Below are 22,747 nucleotides of genomic sequence, written 5' to 3' on the forward strand. Positions count from 1 at the left end.
AAATTATATAATGCATAAGCATGTATGGGGGTTGGCTGGGGGGGATGGCATTGGGTCCCTGCGGCCTCCTCTGGGTGGCTGGTTTTTGGGCGCCTTGGTGGGGCCGGTGGACCGCCCTGGGTCCCTCGGTGTGGGACATGTCCCGTACACTGGGCTGCTCTCGAGTGGACTCCTGGACCAGACCCCGCCTCTCAATTGAGTGGGTGTGGTCCTCAGTCCCGCGGCGCAGCAATTACAGGACACTTCTGACGGTCATTGTGCAGGCGAAACGGTTTCAATTCACTTGCAAGTGTCCGTAGACACACACACGAGGGACTTATTGGCTGGGTGTGGGCCCACTCACTCATTGCGACAAATAAATGACAATGCAAATTTCTTGGGTATCCCCTCACTCACACTCTGGTCCTACAGACATTGATAATTTACATAGCCACCCCCACGACACTTCAGTTGTACGTCCGGGTTCACGACCCTTGTCCTGCCTGCTTCCCCTCCTATCCTTGTCCTGTCCTATCTTGTCCTTCCCGCACAGGGTGTAGTACTACTGCACTCATATCAAATGTGTCATTGTTCTAGGTATATAATAATTTACTTTCCTCATCTTGTTTACAACTAGTGCTTTGTCTTTTGTTGTCTTCTTTTCTCACTGCCCTCTAGAAACCTTGTTCTGTTCAACTGATCGATTTTGAGTCTCAATAAATTGATTCTCAATAAATATGTCATGCCTTGCCTCTCTCTCTCCCCAGCAATCAGCATTACCTTGGCCGTGCATCTTTCTTCAATCAGCACTTATCATTGCCTGCATATAAGACTGCCAGATCCAGGATTCCACTGCCAGAGCATTATCACTCAATTGTGGTACACAGGCCGACTCTCGCACTCTTGTTGTAAGTTACTCGACTTCCTGCAATCACATTTCCCTCCTTGAGTTCTTCTACGTCTCCAGTGCTCCTTACGTGCCCCTCGCTTCGCTGTCCACCCCAGCCATGCTGCCAAGCTCTCCCATAATCTAATAAAATAATAAACCATTCTCCACTACTCCCTCCGCCGCCGTCTGCTTCTGGGTCAGTCAACATTGATACGATTGTATCGTGACAGAATACTCTGGTGCTCGTGGACCCAGCAACCCCAGAAGCATTAAGGGAAGCGCTCACCCACCAAGGTGCCCACATTGGTAGACAGGACAAAATTCTTTGTAAGATTATGGACTCTTTAAAAACCCTCTTCCAACAAGTATCCTTCATATCTTCCTAAATGCCAATTCCTCTTAAATTGTTCCTTAGTATGCAATCTGCTACCCTATTGAACAATCCAAAGTCGCATTTCTCACCAATCTCCTACGCGGTAAGGCTGCCAAATGGCATAATTCCTCCCCGGTACTCGCATCATTCAACTACTTTTTGGCGGAACTTAAAAAGGTCTTCGACCACCCCGTTCATGGCCGGGAAGCCACTCGACACCTCCTTACTCTCACTCAAGGCTCTTGTTCTGTGGCGTCCTATTCTGTAGAGTTTAGAATTCTGGCGGGTGAGTGTGGGTGGGATGATGCTGCACTAAGGGGTATTTTTTAAGGGGCTTTCTGAGCAGCTCAAGGACGACCTCGGAGCCAGGGACGAGCCCTCCTCACTCAAGGACTTAATTTTGATATCTATCCGACTTGACAATCGCTTAAAGGAATGAGCACGGGAGACGGAGGTGAGAGCTCCCAGACTAACTATTCTGCCGCATCCTAAAATCCTGACCACCTCCTCATCACACCCACTGCTTTGAGTGAGCCAATGCAAATCGGCAAAACCAGATTAGACCCTCAGGAAGGTCAGCGCCAACAATTATGTATCTATTGTGGACAACCAGGTCAATTCATTGCCACATGTTCCGTGAGACCAAAAGACCAGGCTCCCCACAAACTGAGAGCCCTGTGGTTAGCCAAACTAACACTTCTCCCGGCTCTCCCTCCCGCCTGGCCGTTTCCTCATTTATCTTGGGCCCTGATTGCAATACTCCGGTTCCCGCTTTTATCGACTCCGGCGCCGAAAATAGTTTTATTCGTGAGGGTTTAGCACGTCAGCTCCATCTTCCTCTCAAACCCCTCCCTTCTTCAAAAAAGGTCACAGCCAAGGACTGGCGACTTATCTCCCCTGTCACCCACCAAACAGCTCTGTTTACTGTACTCATCTCAGGTAATGACCGGGAAACCTCCCCTGAGACTCCGTTAGTCCTCAGGATCCCCTGGCTCAAAAGAAGCACAACCCCATCATCAACTGGACCCACCTATCAATCACCAGGTGGAGTCCTTTCTGCCATTCTTATTGTCTACTTTCTGCCATTCCCCCCTCCAGCAAACCTCAGCCACCTGCCACACCTGTCGATCCCGTGTGCCAGAAGAATACCACGACCTCTCTCTGGTCTGCAGTAAAGATCTTGCCATCTCACTACCCCACCAGCGCCCCAATGACTGAGCTATCGATCTCCTGCCGGGAGCCCCTCTCCCCTCCAGCCGTCTCTTTAACCTTTCCCGCCCTTAGAAAAAGTCTGTGGAGGACTATATCCGTGACTCCCTGGCTTCTGGAGTCATCCGGCCCTCTTCTTCCCCCGTGGGGGCTCCCTTCTTCTTTGTTGAGAAGAAAGATGCCACTCTCCGCCCCTGCATCGATTTCCATGGACTCAATGACATCATCGTAAAAAATAAATCCCCCATCACCCGCACCATCCAATTCGTACAACAACACTTCTAGTGGCCCAGCCTGGTGAAAGACACCCGGGAGTTTGTCCAAGGCTGCTCTGTCTGTGCCCGAAGGAAGACTTCACATCTGGCCCCAGCTCGTCTGCTGCACCACTTACCTATTCCGAGACGCTCTTGGTCCCACATCGCCTTGGACTTTGTAACCGACCTACCTCTCTCTGAAGGTAACACTTTCATTCTTACCATTATTGATCGGTTCTCCAAATATGTCCATTCCGCACCCCTCCCCAAGCTACCCTCTTCCTTTGAAACTGCTAACCTCCTTGTCATTCATATGTTTAAACTCCACAGAATCCCCATTGAAATTGTCTCGGACCGAGTTCCTCAGTTCTCCTCCAAAGTATGGAAGGAGTTCTGTAAGGCTGTGGGCACAGCAGCCAGTCTGTCTTCTGGGTCCCATCAACAGTCCAACGGCCAGACGGAGTAGGGAAATCAGAATCTGGAGTCGGCTCTTCGATGCGTTACCGCACACAGTCCCACCTCCTAGAGCACCTTTCTCTTGTGGCTTGAACATGCCCACAACTCCCTCACCAGCTCCGCCACAGGTATGTCTCCTTTCATGGCATGTTACGGTTTCTAACCTCCGTTGTTTAAGGAACAGGATCATACAGTGGCGGTTCCCGCGGTGAGGGATCACCTGTGACGGGTCCAGTCTGTTTGGAAGGACGTCAAGGCGGCTTTGACTCCGTCTGCCGATAGGAATAAGATATTTTGCTTGCTCTTCAGTAAGGGGTGACAACTCGTGATGACTTGTACCTTTTCCTCTCTTTGCAAAGATTTATTTCTTGGAACAAAAAAACACAAAAACAAGATTGCTTCCTTCATTATTCTGTCCGAAAAAGATTCACCAAAACATTGGTTACAGTAACACAGCAAAAAGGAAAATCTATCTTCCATTTAAAAATAGTCATCTTAATTTATGCTAAATCCTGCCTCTTTTACTAAAGATACGTAGCTCTAGAAAGGGGAGATTTATTTATCTATCCATGTTGTCATCTAAAGATAGTACATGGGGTGCAATGTACCAAGTGCATCTGACCTCAGAGAGTCAACAGGTGAAAAATAATTTTAAAAATGCAGGAAAAGGCAATTTAATACATCAAAAAACACAAATTAATCTTCTCAACATGCAAAATGACAGATTTTTTTTTAATAATACAGTTACTATGGTGGTATGTAAAATAACAAAATCAAAGTGTCAACTGTAACAGTGTTTCTTTTTGTTAACACTAATTTTTTAAATATTTTGACACATTGATATTATGTGAATTGCACACAAATTTTGAAATCAGTGTCATGAATTTGTAATCAATAACTATTCTATACATTCATCATGTGACATTTTGTAAACTGGGCTGTTATAGCAAACAAACAATAATGACCATATTCCCTATGATGCATAATGACAACATTTTTACTATCATCACAAGAGAATCAGGACTCACAAATATTTAAATGTCCAATAAAATATCACTGGAAAATGAACGACAAAATAGTTTGTCTGTATGTCTGAAACAAACAAAAAAAAATAATCACAAATTTCTCTAACAAAAGAATGAATTTGAATTGATATACAGGTATTTGTGTTTATCAAAATAACATTAAGGGCAAAGTTTCCGCAGGGAGGTGAACTTATTGTAGATCCAACAAAAACAACAACAATAACAATCATAATAAAAAATAATAATTAAAAACAAGTCCTCTATATTTTATTGTTGTAATAATGATAAGCATTGACACTTCACGTGCAATATATTATACACCATATATACACAGGTATTTATTAATGGTCATTGAGCTGCAATCAAACAAACAAGGGCTTTATAAAATGAGGATGGCAGTACCATTGGCAATGACGCATTGCATGAGACACAAAACGTGTGCTCTGCATCACTAACGTCTGTGTTCACTTCCATTTGTCCCTCTGAGCAGATTTAATGAAAACAGTGTGCATGGTGGAAGATGGATGCAAGTTGAACTGCTCACGCCGGGCTCTGAGTGGTGGCTTTGATCTCAGATGACACCCTCTTCTCCTTACGGCCCGCGTACTCGCCTATAAAGGAGCCATCTTCGTTAAAGTGAGTGTCTTCTTCAGCGTAGTCTACCAGGCTGTCCCCGCTGTTTCCTGCTTTGATCTCTCTGCTCAGAGAGCGTTGGCTGCCTTTTAGTGGCTTCTCATCGTTGTCGCTGTTTGAGAAGCACAGTGGAGTTAGATTTCTACCATGACTGGATTTATACTGTATGTACATACGAAAGGCTTCAAGGAGAGCAATCTTTGTTTACCATTTCCAAAAAACGCATCAGTGCATTTGGACAAAGTATTGAATGGGTGCAGTTTTAAATTGTTTGGAGATCATTTATTATGTGGTCCCATGATTATGTATTCTCTCCGAATACTTACGAAACGTAATAAGTAAAAATAAGAATAGAATGTTCTTAATTGGATAGTTGTTAATAGTTTTCACAAAATATGATAATTTTTCAAAAAGTTAAATTTAAAACGACTGGTTAGCACATCTGCCTCACAGTTCTGGGGACCGGGGTTCAAATCTCGGCCCCGCCTGTGTGGAGTTTACATGTTCTCCCCGTGCCTGCGTGGGTTTTCTCCGGGCACTCCGGTTTCCTCCCACATCCCAAAAACATGCATGGTAGGTTGATTAAGACTCTAAATTGCCCGTAGGTGTGAATGTGGGTGCGAATGATTGTTTGTTTCTATGTGCCCTGCGATTGGCTGGCGACCGGTTCAGGGTGTACCCCACCTCGTGCCCAGAGATAGCTTGGATAGGCTCCAGCAGCCCGCGACCCTAGTGAGAATAAGCGGTACAGAAAATGGATGGATGGATATTGAGTCTTATTAACTTTAATCTATTTGAAGTCTCTGTCCCAATACTATTAATGACCTAAAAGCAGAGCAGCCAGCCTATAGAAATTCACTCCCAAGACAATCTGTCCAAATTTGTCGGAATGTCCATATTATCAAAATTTCGTCAAGAACATTACCGCGGAACAGTAGTATATTTTGGAATAAGATCAAAATAATTCTGCATAATGTTCAATTGCACAACATGATCATTACTCTAAATCTTAATCTAAATTACAACTTCAATATTTGTTATTTTAATGTTTTTATTGCAACAACCTTGTAATGGCGGACACAGTTGCATCCTGATTCAAAGTAAATAAGATTTCAATGTGCCATCGTCAAAAATATATGTGTCTATGGATTAATTTGCCTTCACAAATTCTGTTTTCAACCGTGGTGAGAAAACAAAATTAAAAAAAAAACCAAGTCTATAAAGTCAGATTAATCAGATCTCAAAGGTCAATTAAAACTCAGCACTCTATTTTGTAAACAAACAAATAACATTGCTGATAGATTAAATTGGATAGTTTATGACAATAGTTTAGATTTTTGTTTTGTGAATGTACTTGTATAGATGTCTGCTCTTGCACGACTATATATATATATACACGCACGCACACACACACACACACACATACAGTATATATATATACTGTATATATACTGTGTGTGTGTGTATATATATATATATATGTATATATGCTGTATATATAATATGCTGTATATATATATATATATATATATATATATATATATATATATATATATAGTGTATGCTATATCTATAAACACAAATAAACTTGAAAAAAATATTTACTACTTACATAATCAACAGTTCACCAATAATTTAAGGACTTATATACAAATTGCTCATGCAGTGGAAGTGAAAATTCTCTCACACCAAGACACATTTTGCTTCATACTGCCTTTGTGATGTGTAGATCCCACTGATTGGGAAATTATAGTATACCACAACCCATGCGGTGGTAGTCTGTTATGAGTTGGACCACTACAGGATTAATGAAACGTGCACAGATAATCAAACACTGATTGCTTTCAGCTTCCTGCTGTGTACTGGGCACTTTGTGCCCAGTGCCATCAGAACAGGAAATGGCAGACTTTCAACACTGCAACAGCTCCCTTCAGGATGCAATGTCTATAAAAAAAATTGTGCACACCACACTGTTAGGCGCTTTGTGACCAGAGGAAGTTTTTATAGTTTGAGGAAGTGTTGGCTAAACTACAATCCTTTTGCGTGTGTCCAGCAAAAACTAGGGAAGATACTTTTTGCACAACATCCCCATTTCCACCAAGCAGAACCGATCAGATTAGCCACAATTTACATATTAAGATAGAAACGGCCAATCCACTTATTCCTGTGCATTCAAATAAAAGGTCAAGAAGAAAGAAAACTAAATACTAGCGTTCCTTCAATGTTGCTTTTTGATTACAATCACGTTTACACTTCGTTATCAAATAGGTATGATTTCCTAGTATTTAGATTGCTCTTTTTGCTTTTACACTCCCTTCTTCAAGCTACATTGTAAAAATACAATCCAGTTCTGCGTTCAGCGTGTCAAACCATACAGTAGCATGCTGAATTGAACTGTACCAGTTGGTGGAAACATGACTCATGGCTTGAGGGATGTTGTGGCATCTTCCATCTTGTTGTGTAACACTTATAAATTCAGTACAGAGCTTTCGTGTGAATGCAATCAGAACTACAGTGGAAGGAAAAAGTATATAAACCCTGCATAGATTGGTAATCAGAAGTAGTCTGATCTTCATCTAAATCACAAGAATAAGCAGTCTTTTCAAACTATGTTTTTATATTTTTATAGAGCTTACAATGTAAACATTCACAGGAGAGGGAGGAAAAAGTAAGTGAACCTTTGGATTTAATAACTAGTTGACCTTCCGTTGGCATCAAGATACCAGGGATTTCTGGTGTGAATGGCTCCCTTGAAGTTATGCCACTGGATCGCTATTGGGTTGAGGTCAGGACTTAGACTGTGCCACTTCAGAACACATATTTCCTTCTTCTGAAGCCATTCTGTTGTTGATTTACCATAATTTATTGTGTATAATGCACATTTTACACAATTTAGTTTTAATTTTTTGTTTTGTTATTTTACATACCACAATTTAGTTTTAAAATCATATGACTTTAAAATGTTGCAGTCCATTTAAGTATATGTTTAAAAATACTATAATTTAACTACCTCTATATAACATGTTTATGAGACTGTGATGCACCCTTGTATTTCATTTTCATAATGTGGCTTTACGGAGGTATTTTCCACCTGCTACGTGGCTATCAGCACGTGAGCCGTCAAGACTCTGGGAAACCCCATTAAAACATGGCGGCTTGCTATCAGAGGATTTCCCAGCGTACTTAGCGCCGTTGTATAATGGCTAAAATTCTGGTTTATGTCAGTTAGTTTCCGAATTCCATGAATAGTTGTTATAATGTGAACGTCGTGGGTGGTGTGGTTCGTATCCCCGCCCGAGCGCATGGCATCGTTGTGTCCCTGGGCAAAACACTTAACCCACATTGCCTACGAATAAATGTCGTTGGATGTTTGGTGGTGGCCGGAGGGGCAGTAGGTGCAGAATGGCAGCCACGCTTTGGCCAGACTGCCCCAGGGCAGCTGTAGCTACACAAGCAGCTTACCCCCATCAGAATATCATGTATATAATATAATAGAATATCATGGAAACATTTATTTATTTCCATTTGCAGTGACGCTGACCCAATTGCCATAACCTCCCCCCACGTGATGGGCTGCATTATTCCAGGCTGCCCTGCTGTGGGACTGCCGCAAGATCACCTAATGGACCCTAAACTAATTAACATCTGACCAAGAAGTCTGAACTCACAAGCATCAGAGGCCCCCAGAACGTTCCCACTGGACCATCTGTCTTTGAATAGGAACAATTACTGGGACAAGGCAATACCCGCTGGCGCTGAGAGGAACTGCAAAGCCGAACCGTGAACTCGCATTTGATGTTTAACCAAAGGAAAATTTGTGTTTTGAAATTTTACGAACTCTGCTGAATTATTCCAAATTTATGCCTTAATGTCTGTGTCAGTGTGTCAACGTTACAAGCGCAGCTGCGAGATTTTAAGAACTGTTTGTCTTGATTTGACTCCAAGCAGCATAAAATGTGATTTGAGCCATAAGCAGTTGATTTGTCAAGACTAAAGTATAAACATATGCTATATATATATATATATATATATATATATATATATATATATAATATATATATATATATATATATATATATATATATATATATATATATATATATATATATGCTGGACCTCTGAGTAGAGAGTACAAAGTTGAGGGTATTTTATATTAAAATATGATTTTAAACCCATTTTATGGGTCAAAGTTGGAAATTAAATTCACGCTGATGGGTTTGGTCTTGTCTGGTCCTCGGTCGTCTTCGACAATCCCCTGGGGTATTTACCTCCTGACTCCCGCCTTCTCGCTCTCTTGTGTCTTTTCTCTCTTTGTGTCCTGGTTGGCTAACATCGCACCCACACCTCTCCTTTCCTTGTTCGGGCACACGGCTCGGTAACCGCGGGCCTTGGGGATGGAGACCCGGCTCCCGAGCCTCGGGGATCGCCGCTGCTAAGCCTCCGGAACAGTTGCTGCTGAGCTACCAGATACGCTCCCAGCCAAACGTGAGTTCTCTGAACTTGCTAGCGGATGCTGGAAAGCAGGCGGGGAGAGAGACGATAACGATCCCCCAACGAGGCGTGACGAACAACGATTTTTTTTCTTCCTCCTCTTTTGTTATTGTTTAATTTTTCTGCATCCTTTTTCTCGTTCGACCAAACCTGTCTCCGTGCTTCCCGAGACAACTGAGACAGACCCCCACCACCCCATCTACCAGCTGATCAACGTTCGTGAGTAACACACCAGTGTTTGCCAGACTGCACAATATTAGTGCCTAATAATTTTGGGGAAATTACAAGCTTCACACCAAATCCTAACTTTGTCCTCTCTCTCCCTCTCTCCCATCCAGACGCTCGTGTTTTCAACATGCTGCAACACGTTCCAAAAAAACTGGGACAGGTGGCAAAAAAGACTGAGAAAGTTGAGGAATGCTCATCATACACCTGTTTGGAACATCCCACAGGTGAACAGGCTAATTGGGAATAGGTGGGTGCCATGATTGGGTATAAAAGGAGCTTCCCTGAATTGCTCAGTCATTCGGAAAAAAAAAGATGGGGCGAGGTTCACCTCTTTGTGAACAAGTGCGCGAGAAAATAGTCGAACAGTTTAAGGACAATGTTCCTCAATGTACAATTGCAGGGAATTTAGGTATTTCATCATCTACTGTCCCTAATATCATCAAAAGGTTCAGAGAATCTGGAGAAATCACTGCATATAAGCGGCAAGGCTGAAAACCAACATTGAATGCCCGTGACCTTTGATCCCTCAGGCGGCACTGCATCAAAAACCGACATCAATGTGTAAAGGATATCACCACATGGGCTCAGGAACAATTCAGAAAACCAATGTCAGTAAATACAGTTTGGCGCTACATCCGTAAGTCCAACTTGAAACTCTACCATGCAAAGCAAAAGCCATTTATCAACAACACCCAGAAATGCCACCGGCTTCTCTGGGCCTGAGCGCATCTATGATGGACTGATGCAAAGTGGAAAAGTGTTCTGTGGTCCGAAGAGTCCACATTTCAAATTGTTGTTGGAAATTCTGGACGTTGTGTCCTCTGGGCCAAAGAGGAAAATAACGATCCTGACTGTCATGGATGCAAAGTTCATAAGCCAGCATCTGTGATGGTTTGGGGCTGTGTTAGTGCCAATGGCATGGGTAACTTACACATCTGTGAAGGCACCATTAATGTTGAAAGGTACATTCAGGTTTTGGAGAAACATATGCTGCCATCCAAGCAACGTCTTTTTCATGGACTCCCCTGCTTATTTCAGCAAGACAATGCCAAACCACATTCTGCACGTGTTACAACACCGTGGCTTCGTAGTAAAAGAGTGCGGGTACGAGACTGGGCTGCCTGCAGTCCAGACCTGTCTCCCAGTGTGGCACATTATGAAGCGTAAAATAGGACAACGGGGACCCCGGACTGTTGAACAGATGAAGCTGTACATCAAGCAAGAATGGGAAAGAATTCCACCTACAAAGCTTCAACAATTAGTGTCCTCAGTTCCCAAATGTTTATTGAATGTTGTTAAAAGAAAAGGTGATGTAACACAGTGGTAAACATGACCCTGTCCCACCTTTTTTGGAATGTGTTGCAGCCATAAAAGTTAATGACTATTTGCTAAAAACAATAAAGTTTATCAGTTTGAACATTAAATATCTTAGTCTTTGTAGTGTATTCAATTAAATATAGGTTGAACATGATTTGCAAATCATTGTATTCTGTTTTTATTGATGTTTAACACAACATCCCAACTTCATTGGAACTGGGGTTGTACTCGAGAGCATATCTGTGTTTTGGATCATTATCCTGTCAACTGTTGGACCCCAGAAGGCCTCAAGTTCTGAAAAATATCTTGATAAACTTGGGAATTCATTTTTTCATTGTTGATCGTTAGCTGTCATGGTCCTGAGGTAGTAAAGCATGCACAAATTCAAAAGTTCAATTTTGCCTCCACACATGGCATTGTGTGTTCCTCCCAAACAATTCAACTTTGGTTTCATCTGTCCACAGAATATTTTGCCAGTAGTGCTGTAGAACATCCAAGGGCTCTTTAGCAAACTTCAAATGTGCAGCACTTTTTCTTAGACAGCAACGGCTTCCTCCTTGGACATGAACTTGTTTTATTTTTTACGTATAGTAGATTTGTCAACAGAGATGTTGGCATGTGCCAGTGATTTCTGTAAGTCTTGTGTGTTTTTTTTTTTTTCATCTCATTGAGCATTCTGTGCTGTGCTCTTGAAATAATCTTTACAGGAAGGCGACTCCTTGGAAGAGAAGTAAAAATGCTGAACTTTCTCCATTTAGAGACAATTGGTGTAAATGTGGACTGATGAACATAAAGACTTTTAGAGATAATTTTGTCAATGAATTTTGTCCTGACCTCAACCTGATTGAGATGCTGTGCCATGACGTCAAGAGACCTATTTACACCAGAGATATCAGGAATCCTGCTGAACTGCAACAGTTTTTTAAAGAAGAATTGTCCAAAATTCATTCTAATCATTGTGCACGTCTTATCTGCAACTATCAGGGAACGTTTGGTTGAGGTTATTGCTGCCAAAGGATGGTCAACCATTTATTAAATCCAAGGGTTCACTTACTTTTTCCTCCCTGGCCTGTGAATATTTGTTATTTTCACTAAAAATATGAAAACATAATTGTTTCTGTCGTTTAGTTTAAGCAGACTCAGTTTGTTTAACATTGTGATTTAGATGAAGGTCAGACCACAGTTTCTGATCAATTTATACAGAAATGTAAGAAATTGCAACGGGTTAACATACTTTTTCCTCTGACTGTATTCCCAAATGTTTGCTTTTGGGAACGTTAAACAGCATGCTATTCAACAGATAAATATCTTTCCTCGCTCTCAATGGTCAGAAACCACCTTGTGTCTAATGATAGACCATAGCTACAGTAGATGCAACTACTACTGCAACAACACTGATGTGCAAACGGCTCACAAAGCTATTGCTGTTTATCACGTACATTCCAGTTCCCCAGCACCATCAAAATTCTTCCACAGAAGAAGTATGAGGCTCCGTGGCAACCTCGTGAGTGTTACGTTCTCTTTGCAGCAATAGGGGAAAAATAAAGAGTAGTACTGAGAGAGGAGGAATAGAGACTTTGATAGTGAAATACTGCTCTAAGGGTGTCACTTACCTGTATTCGCAAAATGTGTCGTCATTCATACCCTGGGACTCCACGTCTGGATGAAGGTCCTCTTTTTCTTTTACTGCTCACAAAATGAGGAAACAGCGTCAGACATATGCTGAAGAGCTCTGCAAATGCGCTCCCATCACAAATTGCAGCCAAACTCTGCACATTCAGATTGTAGTGAAACTAAATACAAGATTGAAAACAGGTCAGAGAGAGCGGTTCTTTGAGGAAAAATTCTGCCTCTTCAATTTAGATATAACATAGACAATTAAGTGATTTACACTGTACACAGGGGCCTATTAGTTTTACACAAATAATACCAATTTGAGACAACAATAATGGGATCTTAATGAGAGAACAAACAACTGAGCTGTGTATCCCTTTTGTTTTCATGATTGGGTGAATGCTACCCAGACACCAACCTGAGGGCCATTAGCTGAGGCTGTGAATAATAAAGGCAATTACAGACTCTCGAGATCCCAGTAGAAGGACAAAAAACATGAGATAACCATAAAGCTTATGTCATTATTAACTACGCACAAACAATATGCAGCATTTGCATCTTGTTCCGCAGTGGGCTCTACATTGTATGGAATGCTGCTGGAAAATCTGAGTGTGTAAATAATGCAACATTCAAATGCAGGACAGAGAAACTAATTTCCTATCACTACACAACACGCAACCATATTTTATGTATAAATTTACATAGTTTTGAGACCTAATACTTGTTCTACAAAAATAACATATTGCTCTATTCATTTTTTGAATAGCTTCTGTAATAAAGAAGATATTTCCATAGCATCATATATGCCAACAGAAATGCAATAATAAAGGAATAATCAATTGATGGAGTAATGGTAAAAGTTTGTGTGTACATATACGTGAGCACATACCTGAATACTTTCCTCCTTTATTTCTGTTGACAAAACAGGCAATCAACACAATGAGTGTGAGTAAAGCGATGGCACACAGCAGGCCAATAAACCAACCCTGGTTAGATATTCCTCCGTGGATGCTGGGAAGACCTGAGGAGAAGAATACTCAGTGACTTTGACACGCCTTAACCTTTTTATCGGACGGCTTGATTGAATGTTTACATCGACAACGACGTCCAGTATTAATATTAAACAGCTAATTCGCCTGTCTAATTAATCAAGTATGGAGCACTACACAAATGGAATTCCTTGATCCATGCCGCCAAATTAAATCCTTCAGACAATGGAGGACCATGATCCTCAAGGACGCACCTGTAGTCAGTAAAAAAGGAGAGGTCATTTCACTCTACTACTTTTTGTTTGATTAATGGATGGATGGATATATCTTTTTGGAATCATTAAATGGAACTTGTAAAGAAAACATGATTAATTAAATCCAAGGAGCAGAGTGTCAGTAGGTAAATGGTTAATCTTAGGTTTGTACACATATAGTAACCTGTGCATCGGTCAGCAGAAGATGCTTGGAAGAAGAGCAGAAAGAATGTCAGCGGAAGAACCCCATTCTGACAAATGCCTGTGATGTTTACAGTTATACAGCTGACACAAGCCAGAAAACTCAATTTTCTCTTAGCTTTGTGCAAAACTGTCAGTCTAAAACAGAAATGTTGACTCGCAACATTCATATCATGCAAACATGGCCTTAGTGGCATGTTTGGCAGGATGGGGTACACTTTCACACGTGCAATTTGCTTTATTAGGTTTAAATAAGTTGTCAACAGTCTATACTGGTTCCATTCGTCTTCACACAATACAAATTGCAAAGCGTACCAAAATGTGTCAGATTAAACTCTGCGATATTTCTTAGCAGTCACAAGAATGTAAACATGATGTACATTTATTGGACTGATCAGGGAAGTAATAAGACAATTAAGCAACAAAAATAAACATCAAATAAAGCAAAACTGTCCTGTTGATAACTTGGACAATCGACCAGGCTACAATACACCAGCAAATAGCCAAGTGCACTTTCAAAGCACGACTAGCGCTTATTATACTTGTTTGTTAAAGAAGACTGCTATCAGACATCCATGTGGGGTGCAAACTACAAACCAAAGACACACTTTAAACTTTGGTAAAAAAACAATAAATGTTGCTTGTGTGAAAGCAGCAGATGCAGTACATACTTTACACAATAAAGGGCACTTCCAGACAAAGATCAAATTGTGCAGAAATGCTTTCCATAAGTTTTGTTAGCATCTGTCAAAACATAGTACTGGGGACTGAGCAATAGTGTCATGATTACTTTCCCACAAATAGAACTACAGATTTTGGGGAAAAAATGGTCAGCACAGAGAAATTAGTGTTATACAGTTATAAGTATTATAAAGTTATACAGATAGTACATATACTGGCAATCTTAGCTAATTGAATAACCTGTTGTTCAATAAAATAATATAAATTCTGCTTAAAATTCATAAACTGATGGAGAAATAGCAAGTTACCTTGGGCTTTTTAATCACATTTAGTTATACATTTGCTTTTTGTAAAATTAAAGTAATTTTTTATTAGCTTCATTAGAATTGACATTGACAGTTTTTGTCTGAATCTCTTCTCTAATTTGCACCATCAAATTTAGACATATCAACGAACTTGGCCGTTTGCTTGCCAACCGGGGAGGAACAACTTCTAATAATGTAGTGAATGATGTGCATCATTAGTATGCCTTGACAGCTGCTGTCTGAGGAGGTTGACATCAATCCACTTCATTTCCCCATGGCAAACATGCAAATCTTCTGTCGTGCCTTCAGCTCAGGTGCTTTATTTACTCAGGTGATAATTCAGCACACATGAACACCTGCGTCTGTGTTGCCCATCCCAACCAGTGCAAATGACACTCTTTGACTAATGTTGATGGATTAGTCTGTGACTATGGTAATTCCAATCATTGGACCAGCACAAGTTTGACTAAGATCAGACATCAGACCCTGGGCTAAAAATATCCCTGGGCTGTCTCCTGTTTATTTTTATTTATTTATTTTTTTGTCATTGCACTTCTTCTGCACTTCACAGCTTGCTATAAAAATACTGGCGAAAGACCACAGGGAGTTGTTCAGACCACAGGGAGTTGCTATATAATATACAGCGTCAAAGTCCAGGAGATTTTTGAATTAAGAGATGCCACCAAATATTCTGACATGACTACTTTTAACAGCTTCCACTTATGCATTTATCTCACTGACCTATTAATATCACCCTTCCCAGTACGTGCTCACATGAGGACATTTCTCCTCATTTTCTCTCCATTCAGACAACTTCTTGTCTCACTGCGGTACTGCTGCTTAGGCAGTTGAGGATGATATGGAAATGTCAGGTGACTGTTGGGTCAATACACTGCCGTGTAGAGTGGGGACTGGGGCCCAACAAATCAATCACTGACAATTAGATGTGTTTGTCCCATTCAAGTGATGGCACTCTCCAGCTACACCGTCTGGCTAGAATATAGATCTTGTCTCTTTTAATTCCCATGGTACAGCAGTGAAATGAAAACTATTCGAACCAAGTGATCCGTAAGTATCAGTTGTAACTCTGCTCATAATTACTAACGGCAGTAAATTATGCACACAAGGGCTGCAAGTAACGATTATTTTTAATAATTGATTAGTTGATTTTTTTTAAATAATCGATGAATCGGATTTAAAAACATTTTAATTTACATCCCTTAATTAAAAAACTGGACATTATTCCAAATCGACTGTTGTTTGTGCGTATGCACCAAACAGCAGTTCAGAGTACCCACCCTTTTTGGAGTCCTTGGAGGGGGTGCTGGGGATCGCTCCCGCTGGGGACTCCATAGTTCAGCTGGGGGACTTCAGTGCTCACGTGGGCAATGACAGTGAGACCTGGAAGGGCGTGATTGGGAGGAACGCCCCCCCTGATCAGAACCCAAGTGGTGTTCTGTTATTGGACTTCTGTGCTCATCACAGATTATCCATAACGAACACCATGTTCAAGTAGATAGGTGTGCACACGTTCACTTGGCACCAGGACACCCTAGGACGCAGTTCGATTATCGACTTTTTGGTCGTGTCATCGGACATGCGGCCGCATGTCTTGGACACTCAGGTGAAGAGAGGGGCGGAGTTGTCAACCGATCACCACCTGGTGGTGATTTGGCTCCGATGGTGGGGAAGATGGTGCCGGTCCGACGTGGCAGGACCAAACGTATTGTGAGGGTCTGCTGGGAATGTCTGGCAGAATCCCCTGTCAGAAGGAGTTTTAACTCCCACCTCCGACAGAACTTTGCTCATGTTACGGGGGAGGCAGGGAAGATCGAGTCCGAGTGGACCATGTTGCCGAGGCGTTCCCGGCCAACTGGAGCTGTGGCCGTAAGGTGGTTGGTGCCTGTCGTGGCGGCAATCCCCAAACCCGTTGGTGGACACCAACGGTGAGGGATGCCGTCAAGCTGAAGAAGGAGTCCTATCGGGCCTTTTTGCCTGTGGGACTCCTGAGGCAGCTAATGGGTACCGGCTGGCCAAGCGGAATGGAGCTTTGGTGGTTGCTGAAGCAAAAACCCGGGTATGGGAGGAGTTTGGTGAGGCCGTGGAGAAAGACTTCCGGTCGGCTTCGAGGAAATTCTGGTCCAACATCCAGCGTTTCACGAGGGAGAAGCAGTGCACCATCAACACTGTGTATAGTGGGGATGGGGCGCTGCTGACCTTGACTGGGGACGTTGTGAGTCGGTGGGGAGAATACTTCGAAGACCTCCTCAATTCCACCGACACGCCTTCCAATGAGGAAGCAGAGTCTGTGTTCTCTGATGCGGGCCCTCCTATCTCTGGGGTTGAGGTCACCGAGGTGGTTAAAAAGCTCCTGGGTGCCAAGGCCCCGGGGGGGTGGATGAGATTCGCCCGGAGTTCCTAAAGGCTCTGGATGTTGTGGGGCTGTCCTGGTTGACAGCCCTCTGCAACATCGCGTGGACATCAGGGACTGTGCCTCTGGATTGGCAGAATGGGGTGGTGGTCCCCCTTTTTAAGAAGGGGGACCGGAGGCTGTGTTCCAACTACATGGGGATCACACTCCTCAGCCTCCCTGGTAAGGTCTATTCACGGGTGCTGGAGAGGAGGGTCCGTTGGGAAGTCGAATGTCAGCTTCAGGAGGAGCAGTGTGATTTTCGTCCTGGCCGAGGAACAGTGGACCAGCTCTAAACCCTCGGTGGGGTCCTCGAGGGTGCATGGGAGTTCGCCCAACCAGTCTACATGTGTTTTGTGGACTTGGGGAAGGCCTTCGACTGTGCCCCTTGGGGAGTCCTGTGGGGATGCTTGGGGACCGAAACCCCTGAAACGGGCTGTTCATTCTCTGTACGACCGGAGTCAGAGTTTGGTCAGACTCCTTCTGATGAGGGTTGGACTCCGCCAAGGCTGCCGTTTGTCACCGATTCTGTTCATAATTTTTATGGACAGAATATCTAGGCGCAGCCAAGGCGTAGAGCGGGTCCGATTTTGTGACCTCAGTATGGCATCTCTGCTTTTTGCAGATGATGTGGTTCAGTTGGCTTCATCAAGCTGTGATCTCCAACTCTCACTGGAGCAGTTTGCAGCCGAGTGTGAAGTGGCTTGGATGAGAATCAGCACCTCCAAATCTGAGACCATGGTCCTCAGTCGGAAAAGGGTGGCGTGCCCTCTCCAGGTCAGGGATGAGATCCTGCCCCAAGTGAAGGAGTTCAAGTATCTTGGGGTCTTGTTCATGAGGGAGGGAAGAATGGATAGGGGGAAATTGACAGGGGTATCGTTGCAGCGTCTGGAGTGATGCAGACTTTGTATCAGTCCGTTTTGGTGAAGAAGGAAGTAAGCCGAAAGGCGAAGCTCTCGATTTACCGGTCGATCTACGTTCCTACCCTCACCTATGGTCAAGAGCTGTGGGCCGTGACCGAAAGAACAAGATCCCGGATACAAGCGGCCGAAATGAGTTTCCTCCACAGGGTGTCCGGGCTCTGCCTTAGAGAGTGGGTGAGAAGCTTGCTCATCCGGGAGGACCTCAGAGTAGAACCGCTGCTCCTCCACATCAAGAGGAGCCAGATGAGGTGGCTGGGGCATCTGATTCTGACGCCTCCCTGGTGAGGTGTTCTGGGCACATCCAGCAGAAGGGGACCCCAGGGACGATCCAGGACACACTGGAGAGACTATGTCTTTCGGCTGGCCTGGGAACTCCTCGGGATCACCCTGGAAGAGCTGGATAACGTGACTGGGGAGAGGGAAGTCTGGGCGTCCCTGCTAAAGCTGCTGTCCCCGCGACTCGACCTTGGATAAGCAGTAGAAAATGGATGGATGGATGGACATAGGCAGTTTGCTTTCATGGAGGACTACAGAAATCAGAGAATATTTACTGTTGAGAGAAGATTTGGACCATTTTAAGTTAAACAAGATCTCAAAACGATTAATTTATTTGCGAACTAGTTGTCGAATAATTTGATAATTGCTTAGTTGTCCATTAATTGATTAAATGTTGCACTGCTAATGCACAGAAACCCGTAACCATGTGGATGTTCATAAATTATGAATAATTTACTTTACAGGAAGACAACATAAAGGTCCAGTAAACAAGTAATCACGTTTCAAAATGCCCTGACAAGACTTCTGTCACTTTTTTTTTGGAAGACTTATTGTGTCAGTATGTCCTGAGGTTCTACCTATGGTGGACTGAGTGGATTTGGTCATGGGAGACTTGGGAGTACTTGGAGGTGAGGGAGAAGCTGATTTGCCTGAAAAGAAACATATACCTTAAGGTTATTAATTGTGATAGGGCTCATATTACTACTTTCTAGTGTTGCAATGCATGCTTTTTAACTACCCAATGGCTTCTCACTAGATTAGTGACTAATCATGCTGCTACAGCGGAAGACAAAATTAGAATTATACATTTAATGTTGTTTATTTAGTCTGGTATGATTCTTTATTTTTATTTTTTTCAGTTTTTCACACATTTATGTATCACTGCGGGGACAAGGTTAATATCATAAGAGAATTAATTAGCATTTAGACTGCTAAATATAAGAATTATTAGGAGGTGATTAGAGCTAAGAAAAATATGTTCTTATTTTCTTCATAACAGTATGCATCGAGTGCTTCCTGCTGATGGCAAGGACAAACAACACACAAAGCCAATTATCTGCACACAAATTATGTTAAAAATACATTTTGTCCAAATAATAGAAACAAGTCAAGTATGCCCTTGAATAAGGCATAGCAGGATTTTCATTATATTTAGAACTATGCCCAAAGTTGTGGATTACTATTAGTATTATAATTAGCTTTAACACAGTGTGTACGTGTATACGTGTATGTGTGAAATGCCATATATCTACACTGTTCTACATACTGGGGCCATCAGTGGGAGCCCGAGTGGGAGCTGTAGGGGCGGAAAAATAAATGAAAGAAAAATACAAAAGGGGCAAGCCAATGCATTGCTAAGCAAGCGTTGGCACACATTAGACATTGCGTGATCAAAGGTTCCGCTTGAAGCGATTCAACTTTTACTGTAAGCAGCACGACAGCGAGAAGACAACAAAAAACAAAGGTGCGCTTTCACAAGGCGGTAGCGAATATGGAACTAATACCTTTAATACTGTAGTTGTTCCACATGCAATGATGTAAAAAAATTGAAACGTAACACAGAAAAGACAATTATAGTAATCATTTCTCTTTGCTTTTCAACATTGAAACAAACAATCACAGACAGAGAGACAATTGAGTTTCTCTTCGCAGGATTGGCAGCCAAATAACAATAACGTTCATTATGGCAGAGTGATAGTAAATTAAAAGCAGCATCTAGTCATCTAGGATGCCTATGGTCTGTTTTTATTGAAACTTAAATACATTTCTGTTTCATTTCCTCTCTAACTGTTCACACCACAGTCGAGTCCACAGATTGCTTTGACTCGAGGTGTGCCATGTAATCCTCAGCAAATGATATGTCATCACAAAGACACAATTACATGCTACAAGTTGGATCATTATGCTGACTTACCCAGCGTCTCTTTCATGATTGCGCAATTAATTATCTGAACCCTCAATTACTGCACAAAGCAATTTTCTTTCTTTCCTGATTGTCTCATAACTTGCACTTTTCATTTAATCAATAAGCACTTGCTCTGACAGTGACAAACGAAAAGCGTCAGTACAGACATTAAATTGCTTGTCCACAAATATAACTTAATAGGACATAAGAAAATCTTTGCTTCCTAGGTTTCAGCTTTTGCAGGCTGAATGCTGTTTGGAAAACAAAAAAACAAACAAACAAACAAGGCTTTGTGAAGCGCCTCACTAAACCCTGATTATAGTGAACCAGTTCTCTGCCATAAATCTAATGTAACAGAAGCACAAAACAGTTTATTCTATCCAGTTTAAACATTGTTGCTTCCACATTTGACTTACTTGCTTCCAGGGTGGTGGTGCTCTCCTCACTGATAATGGGCCCACAGCCTACTGTGGTGCAGGAACGCAAGTGGAACTTGTATTTGCTTAAAGGCTCCAAGTCCCGCAGGGTCCACTTGGTTGTATCGGGTTTGCTGATGTCGATAGTCTGCAGTTGTCCGACATCCTCTGTGTTGTTAACTACAGTCAATGATAAATTGACAGAAACAAATGTTACACTTGGAGATTTAATCCACAGATGAATTGTAAAATACTGACTATAAAAGACGTAGTTAGGAAAATGCCCTTTCATTAAATGTATTGAATCAAATTTAGTTATGAGCTTTGGAAAGTGTTGCAAAAAGCTGCCAAATACATTGTAGAGCCGAGTACAATAGGTAAAGTAAATAGTATATGGTTGTGTGTTTTTTAAAAAAATCCAGTATTTTAGAAAGGATTGTTGACATCTCAGCTGGTAACACCATTGTTTTATGTGTTTTACATGGTTTTTTTTTTCAAGGGCAACGTTTGGTCCAATGATAAAAATGCCATTGTGAACGCAAAATAAACCAGGACCAAATATGTGACACAAAATGAAAACAGTAATTCGGTCTGAACCAGTACACTAAACTACAAGTGTGATCACAGCTTAAAATCAACTGACACCAAGGATATCAGTCAAATCTATCATTGTGATTGGGCATTAAGTTTTGGACTAAAAAGACATTTCTGACCCTTTTGACCTTTTGGGGACACTTCTTTCTCGTGAAAAGCAGCAAAAACTGTGAACATTCTTCAGCCCAACTCACCAAATGGGTTCCTTTGAAACATAGACTTATATGTCGAGGTCATAAATCTCCCTAACATCCACTAACACTCTTATGGAAGCAACAGGAAGTACTTGAACCAAACTCACTTTAAATACAAAGATGGGTGATATGGACAAGAGCACTGGAACAATTAGCAATTTCATCTCCACATACCAAATATGGAGTCACATTCCCCTTCCACAATTCTGGGAATACTTTGGACAGTATTTTGTGTCTACATTTGTACAGACACAGTAGTTGACCTAGTCCAGATTACTTTTCCATTTATTCTTTTTTTTTCCCTCCTTGTCCCAGTTTACATTTGCTGGCTGTCATTTGATTCTTGACCGTATATATTCTTTCAGCTTGATTAGAAGAGGGCCTTTTCCAGTTGACCTACTAGATCACGTCAAGACAAGGGAGCAATGGGTTGCGAGTAATACATTGGCACCACGCTGAGCAGGGAAATGGATCAGCTTTACTGCTGTATGTATTGTTGGTGATCATTTTACTCACTGAAAATATGTACATTTTTTTGTGTCTTTAGATATTTAGGGGCACTTTTGTCATGGTTTTATTGCACAGTTGATACAAGGTCAACTGTGCTAAGGAAACCTTCAGGAATATAAACATTAACTATAAATAAACATATACCATATGTCATAAGGCATCAGATAGAAGCCCATAAGCAGCCAAATGGGAAAATTTAATTTTTTGTGTTTAGTTTGATGTGCTTGAACCTAACATAGATTTGCGTAGGTGTCTACTTAAACCTGCCGTTCTTGTGCTAGTGATACATCTACATCATTCATTTTCATCTGTTGCAGCTTGAAATCTCATTGTTTTTTTTCTGTCCATCTTGAAATGTTCATCTTTCGTTGTAGTTTTTGCCATAGTGTCACCAGATTCATCCTCATTTTCTCTTGTGCATTTAATGATACTGGTTCAAATGCAGCTCATTTCGGTGAGCTGGGGACAGGAGCATGCGTAGAGAGCCTTGTCCAATTTAGGGCCCATCTAACCTTGCACATTCATTCACCTCTCAAAGCCATGCTTTTTACACTGGGGCATAGTTATTCTGTAAAACAGTTTTTGCAAATTTGGAAACATAGAATTGTTCAAAATAGTTA

General features: G+C 41.9%; 1 protein-coding gene across 10 annotated transcripts in view; it reads right to left on the reverse strand.

Annotated features, from left to right (window-relative positions):
* Positions 1-3,699: 3,699 nt before the first annotated feature.
* The window catches only part of chl1b (cell adhesion molecule L1-like b), a 102,592-nt gene continuing 83,544 nt past the window's right edge, over positions 3,700-22,747 (reverse strand). For 8 of the 10 annotated variants that reach the window (XM_061785363.1, XM_061785368.1, XM_061785366.1 and 5 more), the window contains 4 exons: positions 20,830-21,009; positions 13,358-13,489; positions 12,468-12,540; positions 3,700-4,930 (listed from right to left, as the gene is read on the reverse strand). In XM_061785363.1, coding sequence (XP_061641347.1) covers positions 4,726-4,930; positions 12,468-12,540; positions 13,358-13,489; positions 20,830-21,009 — 590 coding nt within the window. In that variant the 3' untranslated portion in view covers positions 3,700-4,725. Of the gene's footprint in view, positions 4,931-12,293; positions 12,375-12,467; positions 12,541-13,357; positions 13,490-16,251; positions 18,697-20,829; positions 21,010-22,747 lie in introns of those variants that run through there. The other 2 variants (XM_061785371.1, XM_061785373.1) reach the window with 2 other exon arrangements.

Source organism: Phyllopteryx taeniolatus, chromosome 9 (genome assembly GCF_024500385.1).
Source record: "Phyllopteryx taeniolatus isolate TA_2022b chromosome 9, UOR_Ptae_1.2, whole genome shotgun sequence".
Classification (NCBI taxonomy): Eukaryota; Metazoa; Chordata; class Actinopteri; order Syngnathiformes; family Syngnathidae; genus Phyllopteryx; species Phyllopteryx taeniolatus.